Source organism: Ambystoma mexicanum, chromosome 10 (assembly GCF_040938575.1).
Source record: "Ambystoma mexicanum isolate Mex_15411 chromosome 10, UKY_AmexF1_1, whole genome shotgun sequence".
Classification (NCBI taxonomy): domain Eukaryota; kingdom Metazoa; phylum Chordata; class Amphibia; order Caudata; family Ambystomatidae; genus Ambystoma; species Ambystoma mexicanum.
The window spans coordinates 533010040-533028227 of NC_090932.1; the positions used below are offsets into that span (position 1 = coordinate 533010040).

Sequence of the window (18188 nt, forward strand, 5' to 3'; positions counted from 1 at the left end):
AAATAAGTTCCCATGGAAGGCTATTTTAAATATTCTCGCCCAGGCGTCCTCCGAGATCTCATCCCCCGCTAAGTCGTTCCAGAACGAGCGGAACCCCCTCCTCTCCCCTAGGTTAACCGTGTTCAGTAGCTTGTACATCCCTGACACCGCACCCTTCCTGGAGGATGCCGAGTCCAGGAGCTTCTCAAAGGGGGTCAGTTGTCTTTTCAGGTTCTGGCCCCAGGCCTGGTCACATAGAATTCCTTTCAGGCGAATGTATTCAAATATGGAGAGGGACCCCTGGCCGAGGGCGTCCCTCAGTTCCTCATATGGCCGGAATTCTCCTTCTCTGAACATCTGCCCCGCCCATTCCATTCCCATGTCTGACCACAACTGGGCGTTGCGGAACCCCCTACTTCCCAGATTGAGGGGGTGACCCCAAAGAGAGGACATCGGTGATGGCCATGATGTTAGGTGTGCCGTCTGGGGACCCTCCCTCCAGATCGTCCAGAGGACTCCCAGGGTTGGGTGGGATTTGAGTCTGTTTGGAATAAACTTGCTAGGGGCCCAAAGGAGGTCTCGAATCTTCAGTGGGTGGGCGTCCATGTCCTCCAGGTATGACCAGTAAGTGCCCATCCCCTCTCTCATATGTTCTAGGAGGACGCGTAGTTGGGCTGCCCGGAAATAGAGTTGAAAGTCTGGTAACCCAAACCCTCCCTCCTCCCTCGGTAAGGTCAGGACCCTATTAGCAGTTCTCGGGGTCTTACCCTGCCATATGAATTCCCGCACCGCATTCTGGAGGGCTCTGAAGGACCGGTCAGGGACTACCGATGGGAGGGCGGTGAAAAGATAAAGAAGTCGCGGGAGAATGTTCATTTTCACAGCCGTCATGCGGCCGTACCAAGACAGAATCATAGACCTCCACCTCCTCAAATCAGCCGTGATTCCTGCCACAACGGGATCATAGTTAGCAGGGGCTAGGTTGGTTAAGTCCCGAGTAAGGAGGACTCCCAGGTATCGAATAGATGTCTTTCCCACCGATATTCCCTCCAGGCGTGCGAGGGTGTCCAAGCCCGGGTCCCGGGTTCTCATAGGGAGCAGGACAGATTTGGACGCGTTGATCTTGAGACCAGAGAAACGCCCGTAGGTGGCCATCAATGAGAGGAGCGGGGGGAGCGAGGATTTCGGGTCTACTAAGTAAGCCAGGATGTCGTCCGCGAACAGGGAGAGCTTAAATTCCACCTCCCCCCCTCTTAATCCCCTTAATCTCTGTGTGGACTCTGACTGCTATGGCTAGAGGTTCCATGGAGAGGATATAGATTAGGGGGGAGAGCGGGCATCCCTGTCTTGTCCCCCGCGACAGGGGGAAGGGCTCCGACAACCCACCATTGACTTGGACCCTGGCCCTCGGGGCCCTATATAAAGCCGCCACCCAATCCCTGATGTGTGGGCCAAAGCCCATTTTTTGGAGGGTAAGTTCCATGAATCTCCACTCCACCCTGTCGAACGCCTTCTCCGAGTCTAGAGACAGGACGCTCGCATCCAGGTCTGACCTCTGGGCATAGTGGATCAGGTCTATGGTCTTCCGGATGTTGTCTGAGCCCTGTCTCCCCCTAATAAATCCTACCTGGTCGCCATGGACCAATTTCGGCAAGACCCCCTCCAACCGTCCCCCAAGCACCTTGGCCAGAATCTTCACGTCAACATTCAACAGGGAGATGGGTCGGTAGGAGGAGCATTCCCTAGGGTCCCTGCCGTCCTTGGGGAGCACCACAATAATTGCCTCCATCATGGAGTCCGGAAGAGACCCCCCCTCCAGCACCGCGTTGAACACTTTTACCAAATGGGGGGAGAGGGCCGAGCGGAACCTTTTGTAAAAGTAGACAGAGTACCCGTCCTCGCCCGGGGAAGTGCCCACCTTCATTCCTCCAATCGCACGCTCTACCTCGTCCTCGGTCACCGGGCCCTCCAACCCCTCCGCTATCTCCCTGGACAGGGCCGGGATCTGGATTGAATTCAGGAACCCCACCATCTCCGCCCCCTCCCCATTGTACTCGGACGAATATAATTTCTCATAATATCGGCGGAAGGCTTCGCCAATGTGGGGTATGTCGTGGCCTATCTTTCCCCCCTCGTCCTTAACCTCTTTCACTAATCGGCTTTTCTGCACCTCCCTCAGTTTCCAAGCCAGGATCCTGTCCGCCCTGTCCCCTTTTTCATAGTACTTTTGTTTAACCAGTTGGAGACTCCTCTCCGTCTTGTGGAGGAGGAGATCCTTCAATTGGAGTCTGTAGTCTTCCAATGCGGTCACCTGCTCGTTGTCTAGGGGAACTGTGGGGAGACCCCCAGGTTGAAGTTGGGCGATTTTCTCCCTGAGGTACCTTTCCTGGCCCTCCCTTTGCCTTTTTCTCTGGGCTCCTATTTTAATCAGGGTTCCCCGTATGGCTGCCTTAAAGGCGTCCCAGAGGGTATGTGGACCCACCTCCCCGTTGTCATTAAGCTCAAAAAATTCCGTGATGGCCTCGAGGACCTCCTGGGATAGGACTTCGTCCTTTAACAGGGAGTCGTTGCACTTCCATCTCCCTCTGCGTTCGTGTAAACCTCCCCTTGCTATTGTAGCTCGGACCAAGTCGTGATCAGACCAGGGGACGGGGTCTACCCTGTGGCCCGAGACAAATGGACGTAGGGTCTCGTCTACCAGGATGTAGTCTATCCTGGAGAACGACGTGTGGATGGCTGAGTAATATGTAAAGGAGGGGGAGTCTGTTCTAGGGAGGGGGATCGTGTCCAACAGGCCCAATTCTAGGTTGACTTTTTGGAAGGTGCGCGCCATGGTCTCGTCCGCAGCCCTAGAGGAATGCGGGCCTGCTCGTTTCCTGTCCAGGGTGGGGTCTAGAACCATGTTGAAGTCCCCCCCCACCACCACCGTGCCGTGGATGAAATATTTGAGTTTGTCCCCCACCTCCTCCCAGAACTGGGCTTGGCCTTCGTTTGGGGCATAGATGGCCGCTAGGGTCAGTGGGGCCCCCTGCAGGGACCCCCGCACCAGCAGGTATCGGCCCCCCGGGTCTTTCAGCGTGGCTTCTTTCTCGAAGCCCACGTGTTTCGCTACCAGGATGGCGACCCCTCTTTTTTTGCACTTGTGGGATGCAGAGTGGACCTCGCCAATTCCCCCTCCCCGCATTTTGGGCTCCTTCCCCTGTGGCCAGTGAGTCTCTTGAACGAAGAGAAAATCCAGGTGTGCCCTTCTAAATTCCCTGCAGAGCAAGGACCTCTTGGTGGGGGTGTTTAACCCACGGACATTAAGTGAGCCCACTCCCAGGGCGGGCAGCCCGTCAGCCATAGTCACTTTTTTTCACTCTCTCGGTCAACTCCTCCCCTACGCTCTTCCCCGTGTGCTCCGTTATTTCGACTCTGTGTTCCCCTTTTCCTCCCGCGCCCTCCCCCCGGGTGGGCTTAAAACGAAACCCCAACTGCCCCCCCTCCCCAAACCGTAACTGAACTTCCCCAACTCCCGTGGTACCCCCCACCCCCCACCCCCCGCCCCGGCGTCCAGCCAAGTAGTTCTGCCATCGCTGGCTTTTGGCCGAACCACCAGCCTGCCCACCTCGGCCAGGCAATCTGCATTAGAAGCTCATCTCCTTGAGCCCCCTAAGATATCCCGCGGCTATGACCCCTCTGCGGACCCCACCTACTTGCAGGTCGTAGGGACGTTGATAGTAGTGAATCCTCTGAGTCTGCGTCCCTCCGACCAGGGCACACCGAGGCGCCCCCGTGCTCAGTCCCCAGAGTCGTTACGTTCTCCGTCCTTTGAAGGGGAGGGGGTGTTCATTTTCCTGAATTTCCTCGCGCCGGTGCGTTTTCTCCTCTCGCCAGGCGGGCCAGGGCCTCCGGGTCGCCCGTGCTCTGGCCCCGATGGGCCCCTCCGGGGGTTCGTGTCCACTGCGTATTCTTGTATGGCTCCCCTTATGTCCTCTTCCGTGATCAGGGTTGATCTTTGGCCCATGTATTCGAAGGTCAGGGAGAAGGGGTAGCCCCATCTGTAGCGCACTCCCTTTTCCTTAAGCACCTGTGTGAGAGGGCGGCACATCCTGCGCCTGGCCAGCGTGTAGGCGGAGAGGTCTTGGTATATCGAGACTTGTGCGTTGTTATAAGTGATTTCCCTGGCCTTTCTTGCCTCCTCCAACACCTTCGTCTTCTCTGAGTAGTAGTGAAACCGGACCAGGATCGACCGGGGGGCCCCGGCCCTTCCCCCCGCCCTGTGCACCCTGTCAAAAGTTGGCTCAGTTGTCATTTCCTCCGTGAACAGGAGAGTAATAATGTCTCGTACTGCTCGGGTGACGTCCCTCTCCGTTTCCCCCTCTATTTCGGGCACCCCAAAGATTCTGAGGTTGTTCCTCCTCTCCCTGTTTTCGAAATCGTCCATCTGCCGGGCCCTCTCCTCGTCCCTCCTCTCCAGGGCTTCCAACCTCATGCTATATTGTATGTCTTGGACTGCTATGGAAGATTGGTTGGACTCGACCTGTAGGAGCCTGTCCTCAATTTTGTCCACCCTTTGGTCCATTTTTTCAAATTTTTGGGCAATGTCGGAGCGCATGTCCCTTATTTCCTGTAGGATCGAGGCAAATCCCCTTTCCATTGCCGCCGAGGAGGGGGAAGCTTCCCCCGATTGGGCCATGGTTCCTTCGCGGGTTGAACCTTTGTCACCTCTTTCACCTCCCCGGAAGCGGTATCTCTGCAAGGCTTCCCTCCAGCTCATGTGGGTCTTCCCTGTGTCCTGTCGTCTAGGTCCCCGCAACCCCGACGGGGGGCTGGGGGTCCCCTACTGATCCGTCCTTCCTTGCTTGGGTTGTGACCCAACTGGGGTGGCAAGGTCCGGGGGGGCGGGCACACGCCCCACCTGTTCTCAGGCGGGGGCCTCACACCCTTTTCGAGTGCCTCGTGGTCTTCTGGGGCCTCCTCCGGTCTCCTGGGGTGGGGTGGGTCTTGGGGGCCCAACCTTCCAATCCAAATAAAAGGGGGGGGACGTTGTGGCTCGCTCCGTGAGTCCTGGGGGGGGCACCCCCGGGCGGGCACACGCCCCACCAACTGCTGGCGGGGGCCTCTCACCCTGGTCGCCCCCGCTTCGAGCCTTGTTGTCTCCGGGGGGGGGGCCCTGGTCCCCGGACCCCGCCTTTGGTCCTTTTGCTTTTGGGGGTTCTGCCCCGCTCTGGGCGCTCACCTGTGGGGGGGTGAGTCCCGGCCCGCCGGGGCCCCCCTTGCTCTGCTGTGCTGTGCTGGGCTCCGGCGCTGGTGAGGAGGGGGGGAGCTGCCCCTCTCCTATCCTTCACTCCCGGATGGGGGAGGGCTCCGAGTCCCCGGGGGCACCGCTCCAGGCCCCCGGGTGCCGCCTCCTCCGCCGACCTGGTCTTCGCTGTCGGGGGGGGGGGTGCCGCCCCGCTCCTTCTCTTCACTTTCGGGGGGGGGGTGGCTGCCGTTTCCCGGGAGCCCCGCTCCGCTCCCCCTGATGCCGTCTCTTCACCGCGCGGGCCGCGCGGGCTGCCCCAGCGCTCTTCGCTCTGATTTGGGCCGCTGGGGGGGGGGGCGGAGCGGGCCGCCCCACTGCCACGTCCCCGAAGTCCCGGGGGCTCGGTCCACGGCCGGGTCGTCTTCCGCACCCGGGGGGCGGGGGGTGCTGGTGGGGGGAGCGAAGGTCCGTCGGGCTGGGGTGCCGTGTGCGCCCGGGGCGAGACCGCCTTGCTCGCGGTCCCGAGGCCGCTCCTTTCCTGCTGCGTCTCCCTTCCCGGCTCCACGGGCTCCGCGCTCCGGCTCCCTGGGGAGCTCGCGCTCCGTTCTTTCTCTCGATGGGGGGCCAGGGGGGGCGCCAAGTCGGTCGCCCCAGTTGTGCTCGCGGGGGGGTATCCGGGGGGCTCAATCCCGTGGAATACCCGTGCCTCGGCGGGAGCTACGCACTCAGGCAGCCATTGCCTGTGCGCCCCCTGGTGGCCTCCCCACATGAGCCCATATTAACGCAAAACATTCTTCCCCTGCTGCATCTCCCCTCCTTGCATTTGGAATGCCTAGTTCATGATTTCTCTTCCTCTAATTTTTCTGTCCAATGTTTTTTTTACCCAGGAGTCACACATTTGGATATACCTCATGGGGCACACTTATCTAGTACTTAGACATGCCTAAGGGCTCTGAAACTACTACAGTGGCAATTTGCCGCTGCGTAAAAGCATATTAACATAATATAACTGACATGGTACCATGTAGGCGCTGTATGAAAGTATGATTTGCAAAATTCAGCGAGTCAGATCATCGCTCTACCTTTCACTTTCTTGTACTGTTGCCTAGCTGAGATACAAATTATCTGTTTTTATTTCATTCTTATTGAATAAAGTTGGAGGCAATCAATTCAAATCATAGATACTCTTAATCAGATATATACACTAAGGAAGACGATTGTACAGTTAAATCGCCTATTAAGCATATCTAATAAAAAATCTGATTACATTTACTAACGTGTTAAGTCACACTTTCTGGGGTGGGGTTAGGTGCTAGCCCAAGCCAAGGAACCTTTGAACAAAGCAAAGGCCTCACCGAGGGCTTATATCCATTACCAGACAAGCCAGCTCCAAAAAGTGGGGAATAAAGTTATTAGTACCTGGCTCATTGTTCCGGGTGCTAAAAGCATATCTTTTTTAAATCAATGGACGCATGCAGTGTACATTCATCCATGAGAATAGCCCATTCAATGATGTCTGCCAAGTCAGAGGGGCTTGGGAGTGAGTGCCTTCTCGCTTTCCATGATGGTGTCAGGACGCAGGTAGTGGAGGGTGCTGCCAAGGACAAGACGGGCTAGGGCAGCAGGTAAGTGTAACATTAGGTGACCAGGGAGCAGGGCCAGGTGGGTGGGCTCAAACAGGAAAGCCGGTGCTTGTAGAAGCAGACATCAGTTGTCCTGTAACTCAGGCTTATACCAGCAATTCTAGCCTGCTGTTCCAGGACGCGGATTGGCTGGCACCCTTGCACTGGGTCCTAATTATAATTTATGATTACATTCTAAAATTGTCTTAACCCTAATTGGGAGAAAAAAAAGAAAGAGGGTTAGGGAATTAGGAGATGTTAAAATTTGCAATATCAGTTTTTCCGATCGAGTCTGGTTCATCGCATATTGGGATAGACTTCACATCGATTGAAAAGTATGTCCTGAATTCTTATCTTACACTTAATTGCTAGACCTTTTTTTTTTAAAAAACTTTGTTTGGATTTTACAACATAACAACTCCATTAAACTCAATCCCTCCATCCCTCCTCCCTCCGTCCCCCGGTGGATCTCCCCTTCGCGTAGCTGTCTTTGTCATCTGGGAGCTGCGTGGATTTTCTTCCTATTGTCATAGATGTGAAGAAATAGAGTTTTTAAGGTGTGGATTTTGGGGACGAAATTCCTGATCAGCTTGAGTCTGTGGTTGATATCAGATATGCAATGTACGGAGCCCAGATGTCTGGTGGTCTTGCGTGGAGTGGCAGGGTCTTTATAAAATTTGTCTCTACATCTTGACTGTAGGTCACGTCTTTGAACCAGTCTTGGAGGTTCGGAGGTGGCCCCCTGCTCCAATGTATTGCAATCCTTCTTGCTAAAACCAGTAGTAGATCCGTCAGTTTACGGCCAAGAGGCGGGAGGGGTTTGGTTAGTCCCAAAAGTGCCAAAACCGGGTCCATTTCCAGTTGGGTTCCAGTGATTGCAGATATTTTCTCTAGCACTAGTTCCCAAAAGGGTGCTATGTTGGGGCACGTCCACGCCAGATGGAGAAAGTCTGCTTCTGGAGCCTTACATCTGTCGCAGGTTGCTAGGGTCGTCGACCGTTGTTTGTGGAGTTTCGCCAGTGTGCAATATGTTTGATGAATAAAATTGAAGTGAATCTGTTTATACCGTGTGTTCAAGGAGACTTTTTGCGTTTGATGGGCGATGTATGACCAGTCTTCATCTGTTATTGTGCTTTGTAGGGTTCTTTCCCACCTTCTTTTTGATGCCTTGGGGGGTGGAGGGGTTGGTGCTGTGTCGATCAATAACGACTTGTAGATTTCTGAGACAAGCTTTCCATCTCCTTGAGATTGGATTACTCCGTGGAGAAGATGCCATGTCGGGGGTTGTTGAGGAAACGTAGGTAAAGTCTTTTGTAGTGTGTGGCGGAGTCTGAAGTATGTGAATAGATCTAGAGCGTTGCTGCCTCCTCTCTCTCTGGCTTGTTGTGGGGTGATAAAGGTGCCTTTGATAAAGAGGTCTTCGAGTGTTTTTATTTGCAGTTTGTCTGTGCAGTTCAGGTATGTTGTTTCTTAGGTTAGGGGTAGCCCTGCTATGAATCTCGCTGAAATTGATGGAGAAAACCTTGTTTGAATGTTGCATTTTTTTGCGATCGTTTTCCAGATAGAGTGCATCACCTGGACTATGTTCAGTGTATTATGGGGCACCTGTAATTTACCCAGAATTAATGTCCTGAGGAGATAGGGCGTCGCCAGTGCCCGTTCGATTTGTACATGGGGTCTGACAAAGTCTGTGGCATACCAATGCCCTAGGAATTGGGCTTGTGCGGCCCAGTAGTATCGTTCCGGGTCGGGTAGGCCTCTTCTTACGGGTTGAATGAGTGTGGCATATGCCACTCTAGCCACTTTACCTGCCCACACCAAGTCGAGTATTTCACTCTGGATACGTTTTAGGAATTGTTGTGGTAATAAAATAGGAATGTTTATGAAGAGGTACAGGAGTTTGGGTAAAATCACCATTTTCACTAGTGAGACGTGGCAAAAAGTGGGAGAAGTTTCCATCTCAGCACTTTGCTGTGTATTGCCTCTAACATTGTTGCGAAGTTGTCTTGCATAACTTCTGCATGGTTTCTTGACAGTGAAATACCGAGATATTTGACTTTCGATGATTGCCAGTTGAATCCGAAGTCGTCGACAAATGTCTTTGTAGCCTCAGTTAGGGGGAATATGATGGACTTGGCGTGGTTGATCTTCAGCCCTGAGAAGCTACCAAACTTAATTATCGTGCGCATTATTGGATTTAGGTTGTCCGCCGAATTGTATACGAAGAGCGCGATATCATCCGCATAGAGTGAGACCACGAACGTATGTGGACCGATTGTTAGGCCTCTTTGTAGGCGACGAGCCCGGAGGTCTGATGCCAGGGGCTCCATCACCAGCGCAAAGAGCACCGCTGATAGCGGGCAACCCTGTCTGGTTCCTCTCAGGAGTCGTATTGCCAGGGATTTAGTGGCTCCCATGGTGATAATGGAAGATGGGTCCTTGTACAGTAATGCCACCAGTTTGAGGAAGTAGGCACCCAGTCCCATGCGGCGCAATACCTCGAAGAGGAGTGGCCATTCGATTGAATCAAACGCTTTTTCCGCATCTAGTAGTGCGGCTATCGCTTGTTCCTCAGGGTCGAGTGCTACTATTGCTCCGAAAATCCTTCTGATCCCAAAGGAGGTGTTGAGTCCAGGGATAAAGCCCGCCTGGTCGGCAATGACCAAGCCTGGCATAAGCGGGAGGAGTCTGGTTGTTAGAATTTTAGCAAGTATTTTATTGTCTAAGTTTATCAGCGAAATCGGCCTGTAGGAGCTGCATTCATCTTGTGGTTTTCCTTTTTTGTGGAGAAGGATCATAGTTGCTTGTCGCAGGGTCTGGGGTAGCGTTCCTGAATCTATTGCTTCCTCATAGACTTACAGGAGCACTGGTGCCAGGAGGTGGGCATGTGCTTTGTAAAATTCTCCCGTTAGGCCGTCGGGTCCGGATGCCTTCGTGTTAGGGAGAGTCTTTATGGCCGTAAGGATTTCTTCCAGGCAGATAGGGACGTTCAGTGGTTCTCTCAGTGCTTCTCCCGTCCAGTATAGTTCAATCTCGTTTAGGTATTGGGTAAGATCCGCCTGGCTTGCGTTGTATTTGGTTTTGTATAGCTCTTGATAGTATGAACGGAAAGTTTCGACAATTTCTCCTTCTGTGTGGACTAGTTCTCTATGTTGGTTCTTTATCTTTTCCACTAGGGTAGGTTTCCGCTCAGCTGTGATAAGACGTGCCAGTAAGGTACCAGATTTTTGGCCCTCACCATATTGCCGGATTTTGTGACCTTAGGATGGGAACTTTATTTCCCTTTATGCTGTTGACCTGGACTTGTCTAGTTCCTCTTTTAGCGCAGGCAGGGACCCAGGATCTTTTGATTGGGTGTATTTTAGTTCCCATTCTTTCAATTTGGTTTTGCTGGAATTTAATTCCCTACGGATAAGTTTCAGTATGCCTTGTTCCTTCACTAGGCATACCCCTCTAACATAGCATTTCATGGCCTCCCAGAGCAGGCCGGGGGACACCACTGACGGCTGGTTGATTTCTAAAAAGGTGGTCAATTTGGCGCATAATTCATCTGCAAAGACTTGGTCTTGTAGGGATCCTGACTTGAATCGCCATTGTGGTCTGCTTTTCCTGCCGGCAGCTGGGTTGTATAGAAGCGTGACAGCGGAGTGATCTGATAAGGTTCTCGGGAGGATCTGGCAAGGGCCCCATTGGCAATGTGGTTGGAATGAAACTAGAAAGTGGTCCAGGCGGGACTCTGTGTTGTGTACCCATGAGTGAAAGGTGAACTCCCTGGCGTCCCAATGTGTGTGTCGCCAGATGTCGATCAGATTCTAGGCGTCACAGATTTCTTGAATTTGCCGACTGGCTTTGGAAGATGAAGATCTAGTCCCCTGTGATTTATCTTTGTGTGGTTTTAGTGGTGTATTTAAATCGCCCCCCCAGATGATTGTGGCTGGCCCCATAGCCTCGAGGTGGGTCATCACCCAGTCAGTTATTAGCCCCATCTGTGTTGGGTCCATAGGAGTTGACTAGAGCGACCTTTCTCCCTTCTAGTATTCGACGCAAGAGAAGTGCTCTGCCCTCTGAGTCTTTTTCCGTTGAGATAAGTTTGAACTTTGTTCTTTTACTTATTAGGGTAGCGACTCCCCTCACAAATGAGGAGTATGATGAAAAGTATCTATGGCAGCCCCAATCTAGGGCCCAGTTATTCTCGGAGCTGGGGAGGAGATGAGTTTCGTGGATCATGGCCACGTATATTTGGTGTCTTCGGAGGTACTGAATTATTTTCCGTGTTTTTGCAGGTTGGTTGCCTTCTTTGATATTCCATGTGGCTAGGTTAACCATCGTATTGCGATCGTTTCATCTTTCCTGGATTTGTTTCTAGTTTGGGTAACAGTTGATGCTTTAGTCTGATTGTCGTTTTGTATGGTGGCGCTTGATCGGCAGTTTCAAACGCAGGCTTTGACATGTTCGGAGATATATCACCGGTGGTGGTGGCCGGGGGTGTTTGGGCTTGGTTCCTGTGCTTTTCTACAACTCTAAAGAATTCCCCTCCCATACACGGGCAACACCCAACTCGCCCGCAGTTATCCCTCCCTCACGTGTGCAACACCCAACTAGCCCACTGTGAGCCCTCCCTTAAAACCAAATATGCAAGCATTACCGTGCTTGGGGTGCCGGTAGCCTTCCAAGGGGGGGGGGCTCCCTTGATTTACAGGATATTGTGTCTGTGATGGATAGTTTGTGCAGTGAGTGTGGCCAGGCTCAGACTTCCTGTTCTGGTCTACGGATGGGCTACGGTGGTTCTCTCCTTAGTCGATCTTTGAGCGGCGGTCTCGGATTTTTGGAAGCTGGTTTACAACCGGCTCGGTCTAGATAGGCATTGGCTTCCTTAGGGGTGACGAAAATTTGAACTCTGCCATTGTGTTGGACACGTAGTTTTGCGGGTAAAAGCATTGAGTACTGTATTTGGTTGTCTTGCAGTCATCGTTTGACGGTTGCGTATGATCGCCTTTGAGCCTGGACGGCTGGGGAGAAATCTGGGTAGAATTGAATGTTGTCTCCCTCGAATTGGAGATCCACTTTTACCCTGGCTGCCTTGAGTATTGAATCGCAATCTTTATAGTTTAGAAGTTTCGCTATGATTGGGCGTGGGTTTGCTCCTGGGATTGGTCTTGCGTTGGGGATCTTATGTGCCCTTTCAACCACGAACATGTGGGAGAGGATCTTGGCTCTAAATAGATCCCTGCAGATTTTTTTGACATGTTCTTCCATTTTTGTCCTGCGTTGGTGTTCCATGAGCCCGATGATCCTGATGTTATTTCTTCACGAGCGTCCTTCTAAGTCTTCATTTTTGGCATTCACGACTTTCATCTGGGTTTCGAGCGATGAGATTCTCGAGGCCAGAGAGGTTGCACCATCTCCCAGGTCAGACACCCGCTGTTGATCTGTTTCCAGCCGGTCTTCCTGTTTGTCTAGGCGATGTTGCAGTCGGTCGACCTTGGAGGATAGTGTGTCTAGTTTGCTTCCCAGGCCGCTTATTCCAGATTTCAAATCTAGCAAGATTTCCTTATTATCAATGTTCTGGGGTTGTTCCTCTTCTTGAGTGTCTTCTTGTATAGGCAACCCAGGTGTACTAGTGGGTTTGGTTGAATTTGTGGAGGAGCAAGCTTCAAAGTTCAGTTTTTTGTTAGATTTGTCAGTTTTTACCATGGTCACCACCTAGCTGTTTGGTGTTGGGTCTCGGTTGCCGTGTGTCCGAGATGGGAGCAGTGGGAGCCTGGTGTTATGGCGACCTCTGGGGTCCCGCGCCCACAGTTTTTCTTGACCAATGCTTGAGTGAAAAAGGTGAAAAAATGGGGGCCCGCGCAGCATTTGCCCCCAGAACGACGCAGAGTTAGGTTCCCAGGTCAACTGGTGTCTGGACCGAATGGTCTTGGGGTATAAATGACTCTGGGTGCTGTTGGAAGGGTCGCTGCCCCTTCAAATATCAAAGTCCGCGTATATTGTGTGTGGTACATGTGGGTTGCTCCCTTGAGCTGTGGGTCCAGAAGAGCGGCAACCCCTCAGGTCGGTGCAGGCCTGTTGTGAGCTTGATCTTGGCAGTAATTGCCAGGGGGATCTCTCCGTTTGCTTGTTGTTATTAGAAGTGATTAGAGTTGGGGACTGTTGTTGCGCCGCTGTCAGGGGTCTTGATGGGTAAAGCTTTGTGCGCTGGTCCTCCCGGCTCCCCGTGCCCCTCTGTGTACGTGGGGGGTGGGGGAAATGTCTGCTGCAGGGGGGTTCGCCACGGCCTCCGGCCGCTTTCAGGTCGTCTCGCCGCTCTTCACATGTGTCTCCCTTGTGCCTCCGGAGGGGCCCAGCCCCTGCAGTGTTTGCCAGGGGATGAAGGCGGCCTCGGCCCAGCCGCCGCCCAGCTCCGGCCTCCCAGGACCTGTCATGCAGGCTGGCCGGGGTGTGCACACAGCCAGCGTCTAGCAACAGCGCCGCGGCCGAGGGAATGGGCCTGCCCCTCCAGCCTTGCGCCTGGGACACCTTCACTCCTACCTTTCTGCCCCGACGGGCCCGCCCACGTGAAGCAGCTCCACTCCGGCGCCTCGCTCCCGGTCAGCTGTTGCCACGCGTCGCAGCGGGCAGCGTGTTCGCCTCCACCTGCGTTCCGGTTACCCAGGCGGTCTCCCCTCTTCAAGCCGGCACGAGCCAGGTGGTCTGGTGGGATCTCCCTCGGGGTGGCGAGCGGGTCTCCCACAGCCTGACCGTTCACGCTCTGCGGGTCTCTGCTTTGTAGGCACCTGCAGCACCGCCAGGGAAGTCCTCTTTGCAGGGGTTGCCACGTCTGGCGGGCAGGCAGGCCTCAGTCTGCAGACTCCTCAGAATGGCTAGTTCGGCTGGGCTTGCACCTTCAGCAGCAAACTGGGATCGATCCAACTGGCAATTTGTCCCGCAGCTTCTCATCGGATGCAAATGTGTTTGTCCACCACAGATGTGCCGATTGCACAGGATTCATCGGGAGCTACACAGAGCTCTCTCAGGGAGCCGCCATCTTGGTCGGCCCTCTAGCGCCCTCTCTGACACTTCATTGCTAGACCTTGGGCAGTAGCATGTATTGCATAACACTTTAGTTATTTTGCATTTGCACTGCATATCGCTTTATGAAACTGGGTATCAACTGTCTTGCTATGTTTTGTCAATTTTACTCAATTTATTTGAAATCTACTGTGCACGTTTGGTGTTTTATTTATTTTGCCCTTATATTAATGTAATCAAATTGCCCTAATTCTGCTTAAGCTAACTGAAATGTATGCAATGATGATGATTGCCACTCCACCTTTTCATTCCAGTTTCGGGGTGGTGTAGGCTTAGCGCCAGAGCACTTGATGTCTTGCTTCACTTAGAGACATTGGGCCTCATTACGAGCATGACGGTATATCCAGAGATGACCGGTACCACCATTTGTTTTGACCGTAAATCTTCCATGTTATGAGTGGCAAGGTTTCAGTGTCAGTCCCCATTTTTGACTGCTTTGGGAATTCATTGTGGTTTGGAGCATTTACCACGGTGGGAGTATTTCCTCCTGTAGTAAATCCTATATTTTTCTAAAGGGAGTACCACGTTGAAAGTACAGGAGGTATTTCCTTATAATGACCTACAACCATGGAATATGTCAGTGCAGTAGAAGTGGTGATAGATCTGTTACCACCGTTTTTTCCCTGTACAGTCATACTCTTAAAGAGACTCATTTTATTGTAAACCTATGGATTTCTAGGTGCTATTGGAACAATTATTCTTTTCCACCCTAATTGTATATCTCTTTCTCTTTTCTCTCATATTATTCCACCCATCCTTTTCTCCTCCCCACTATGCCCTTTCCCCTACACTCAATCCCTTCCCAGAAAGGAGATCTGCGAAAGCGAAGGACAGTTCCAGATGTGCCCAGTTTGCAAGGCTTGTCCATATTGGAACCTCTCTTCAATATGCAACACCTACAAGGTAAGTGTAGGTGAAAGAGAAGAGGATTCTAGCAGCGCATATTTTAAGAATACAAGTAAGAAATAGGATTGTAAGTTGGAAGGCAGGTTTCTGGATTCCCCCTTAACCACTGACACAGAGGGGCTACACCACTCTACCAAAAAGGAGGAGTCTGGAATGCATAAAGGAACATCAGGTTGTTCTACACAAGAGTTCAGAGATAGGTAATGATTCTTGGATGGTTATTATGCCTGGCGGGGATAGTTTGAAATGATTGTACAAAGCAACAGTGTAGTGAGCCATTGAGGACCTTCATGCTGGTGACCCTGGATTATTCTAACTGTAGTGACTGGTTGAATGTTGCCCTGTCCTCTTAGCCATCCGTAAATGGTAACAGAATGTTGATACAAGTGTGTGACTAATGGCTTAGGAGAATATTGATGAATGCTTGGTGTGTGAATGTTCTGAATGTGCCAGTTGGGGACCTGAGCTGGAATGCATGCAGAGTCTTAATCGGTGGTCTTCTTATCTATATAGTGAAGGGTAGCAGGAACCCTAAGTAACTGAACATATGTCTAACAAAGTCAAGCTTCTGCCTCTTCAGGATTCCTTGACGGCTCTGTGGCTGCTGTTTGGACTAGACTCTAATTCCCGTGGCTCATTGTGCTCGCTACACTATGGTTGCATGCAGGTGAAATGCACAATGCACCCTGCTTGTATAATCTGATTTTTACATACCCTTCTGCAAGACATATGTGATTTCAAACAGTTTGATTTCTTTTACAATGGATTTTGCAAATTACTTTGATGTATCCCCTCTATTGTAAATATGCACATCTTCTAATGAACTAGCATGTTTTTACATAGTGAATGAATTTAGAACCAAGTTCTGTTGCTTTATACAATAAATACAATTAATAATGTATTAGCAATCTAACTTTCATGTGCTTAATTCACATGTCTATGTACGTCCAAGAACATCAGCTACACATTAATTGTGTGAGTAAAAACTAAAAATATCTTTGCGAAAATTGCGTCCACCGGCAACCTCTCTTGTTGTAAAAATGCAAAATGTTGTCACCAGCATTCACGTCACTTCTGCAGTGTCTACTTAAAGGAACATTGCAAGCGAAAATACTCTTGTGAACTACATTGGTCGAGCTTTTCTGATTGTCTGTTTATTTTGTGACGTCATTTGTTGATGGCTTCTGCTTGTTCACGACCTTGCACTTGCCTCTCATCTGTGTTTTGTTGGCCAGTCACTCATGCACCCATGTCTAGCTCATGGCTGATTATCGAACTGCTGCTGGTTCCCTATTTGCCCCAAATCATGTTCTCATCTTGGGCCTGTTTTTGCACAGTTTTCCATTCCTTTGTGGGTCACAACACTTTACACTGGCAGTGCCCAAAGAGCCCTTCACTCCCCTGTCTTCTGTGCCTAGCAGTCTACCGCACACTTCCCTTGATCACCTGCTAGGTAACTCTGAACGTCCCCTACAAACTACTTCCTGTGGTTGGACTAGATCCATCTGGAAACCTACAAGCCAGTTTGTTTGCTGCAACGCTCTGCTTGTTACTCCTTCACTCTTGCTACGGACTAGAGCCTTCCTATGCTGGCTCCTGCTTCTGCTATATCTCGTCCGCCATCCCGACTCTTTTCTTGTTATCCCGTTTGAACTATGCTATCGGACTATCAGTTATCACAGTAGCTGCTATACAAGTAAGGCTCCTCTTCTTGCATATTATTTTTTCTTTTTTTTTTGTTGCTTGTACTCGTGGCACCGTTCGCTTTTCTTGTACTCGTGGCCGTTCTCTGGACTGTGGACTATGATGCCCCGTTGGGTGAAGACCACCTAGCTTTCCTAGACCTCTAGATTTCTCAGTATATTTATTCTATATTATCTCGACCATAATCCCAGTTTATCTATTTACATTAATAGGAGGTTTTTTATGCTTTGACTGTTCCTTCACACTTTCTTGCTCAGCCCCCAGGCTGCAGTTACTTGCCACCTGCGAGAGTAGGTAGAGAGGTTCTGGGATCAACACTTGCGCACTACCAGACCTGACAAAGCTACCTACATTTTTTTTAAATCATGTTTTCTGGTCAGTGTCTGGAGTACATCATACATGATATGAAAGCAGTTTTTTTAAGGCTCGGCTGCCAACCCCTTTCTACCTACTGACTTGACTAGAGCATCCAGAATGCTAAACCCTGAATTCCACTGTCTGGCAGAAGGGAGAAGACAAAACAAGGGAAAATTCAAGAGTGCGACTCTTCACAGTATCCATACGAGTTCACTGTCTGCATCAATCAGCAATACAGGAGAGGTATTTAGTGGACTTATCCAGTAGTGGGTGGATAGATATGGTGCCTGCCTACAATCACCTGCCCTCTGTTGTACAAATGCCAAGGCAAAAAAAAAAAACTCGAGCACCAACTGAAAAACTGCTTGAGAAATATCGACTCTTCACAAGAGGGGCCGTAGCAGTTCCAGGAAGAAGTCATAATGAAGAATGCCAGTGATCCAACATTGTGTGAGTAAAGAGAGCGTGTGAACGAAGCAGATGTTAATGTTAAAGGATATTTGTACCGCACACTATCACAACCGGAGTAATCCCCTGGCGCTCTTGCTGTAAGCACTAGCGCACAAGACCAGAGGATGAGTCTGAGTGAAGTGATAGTTACATAGGATAGGGGTTCAGGACCGGGCAGGATAGGGCAGGGGGAGCTGCACTGGCAGTTCAGCAATGAAAGCATCAAGAAGCGGTATATCAGAGTGAGTGAAGGGAGCATGGACTACTGCAGAGTCAGGAACAAGAAGTATTTAAATTGAAAGGAAGTGGAAAATAGGGAGAGAAAGCAAAGCAGGGCTCCAATGCAGGAGGGGGAAGGAAGAGCGGCTTCAACCACCAGTAATCTAATGAAACAATGTGATCCTCAAAGTGTTTGAATGTGACCCCAGGAAGATCTACCAAAGAACGTTGGCAAGGAACTTCATAATGCCAATAGGCTAGTCCTTTGTCTATGTTTATACAACATCTAATCTGGGGCCATATTGGAATGGTAACTGATGAGTAAACATTGTGTAACCAGACTGTAAGGGGGCCCTTTACTCCTTGGTCTATTAACTGTGTTTCTGCCTAATGTCCATCTTGTACAGATTTTCCAAGTTCCTTGTTGTTGTTGTTCCCTGGATCTGGACACATAAGTTCTCCTTCAAATAGTACAGTGTCCAGTTATGATACATATGTGTAAAAAAGGTACCTGGACTTTACTTCAGAGGCTCACAGATGGTGTGTGTGTGTGTGTGTGTGTGCGCGCGGTGGCTTGGGGTACAATACATATTTTTTCTAATGTTTACACTATCCTGTTATGCTTAACTTTTTCGGAATCCTGTGGTACTTGGTAG

General features: G+C 51.0%; 1 protein-coding gene across 2 annotated transcripts in view; it reads left to right on the plus strand.

The window, feature by feature from the left end:
• Positions 1-18188, plus strand: part of ANO7 (anoctamin 7) — a 1967083-nt gene that overhangs the window by 1005180 nt on the left and 943715 nt on the right. For both annotated transcript variants that reach the window (XM_069618104.1, XM_069618105.1), the window contains exon 11: positions 14703-14799. In XM_069618104.1, coding sequence (XP_069474205.1) covers positions 14703-14799 — 97 coding nt within the window. The remainder of the gene's footprint in view (positions 1-14702; positions 14800-18188) is intronic.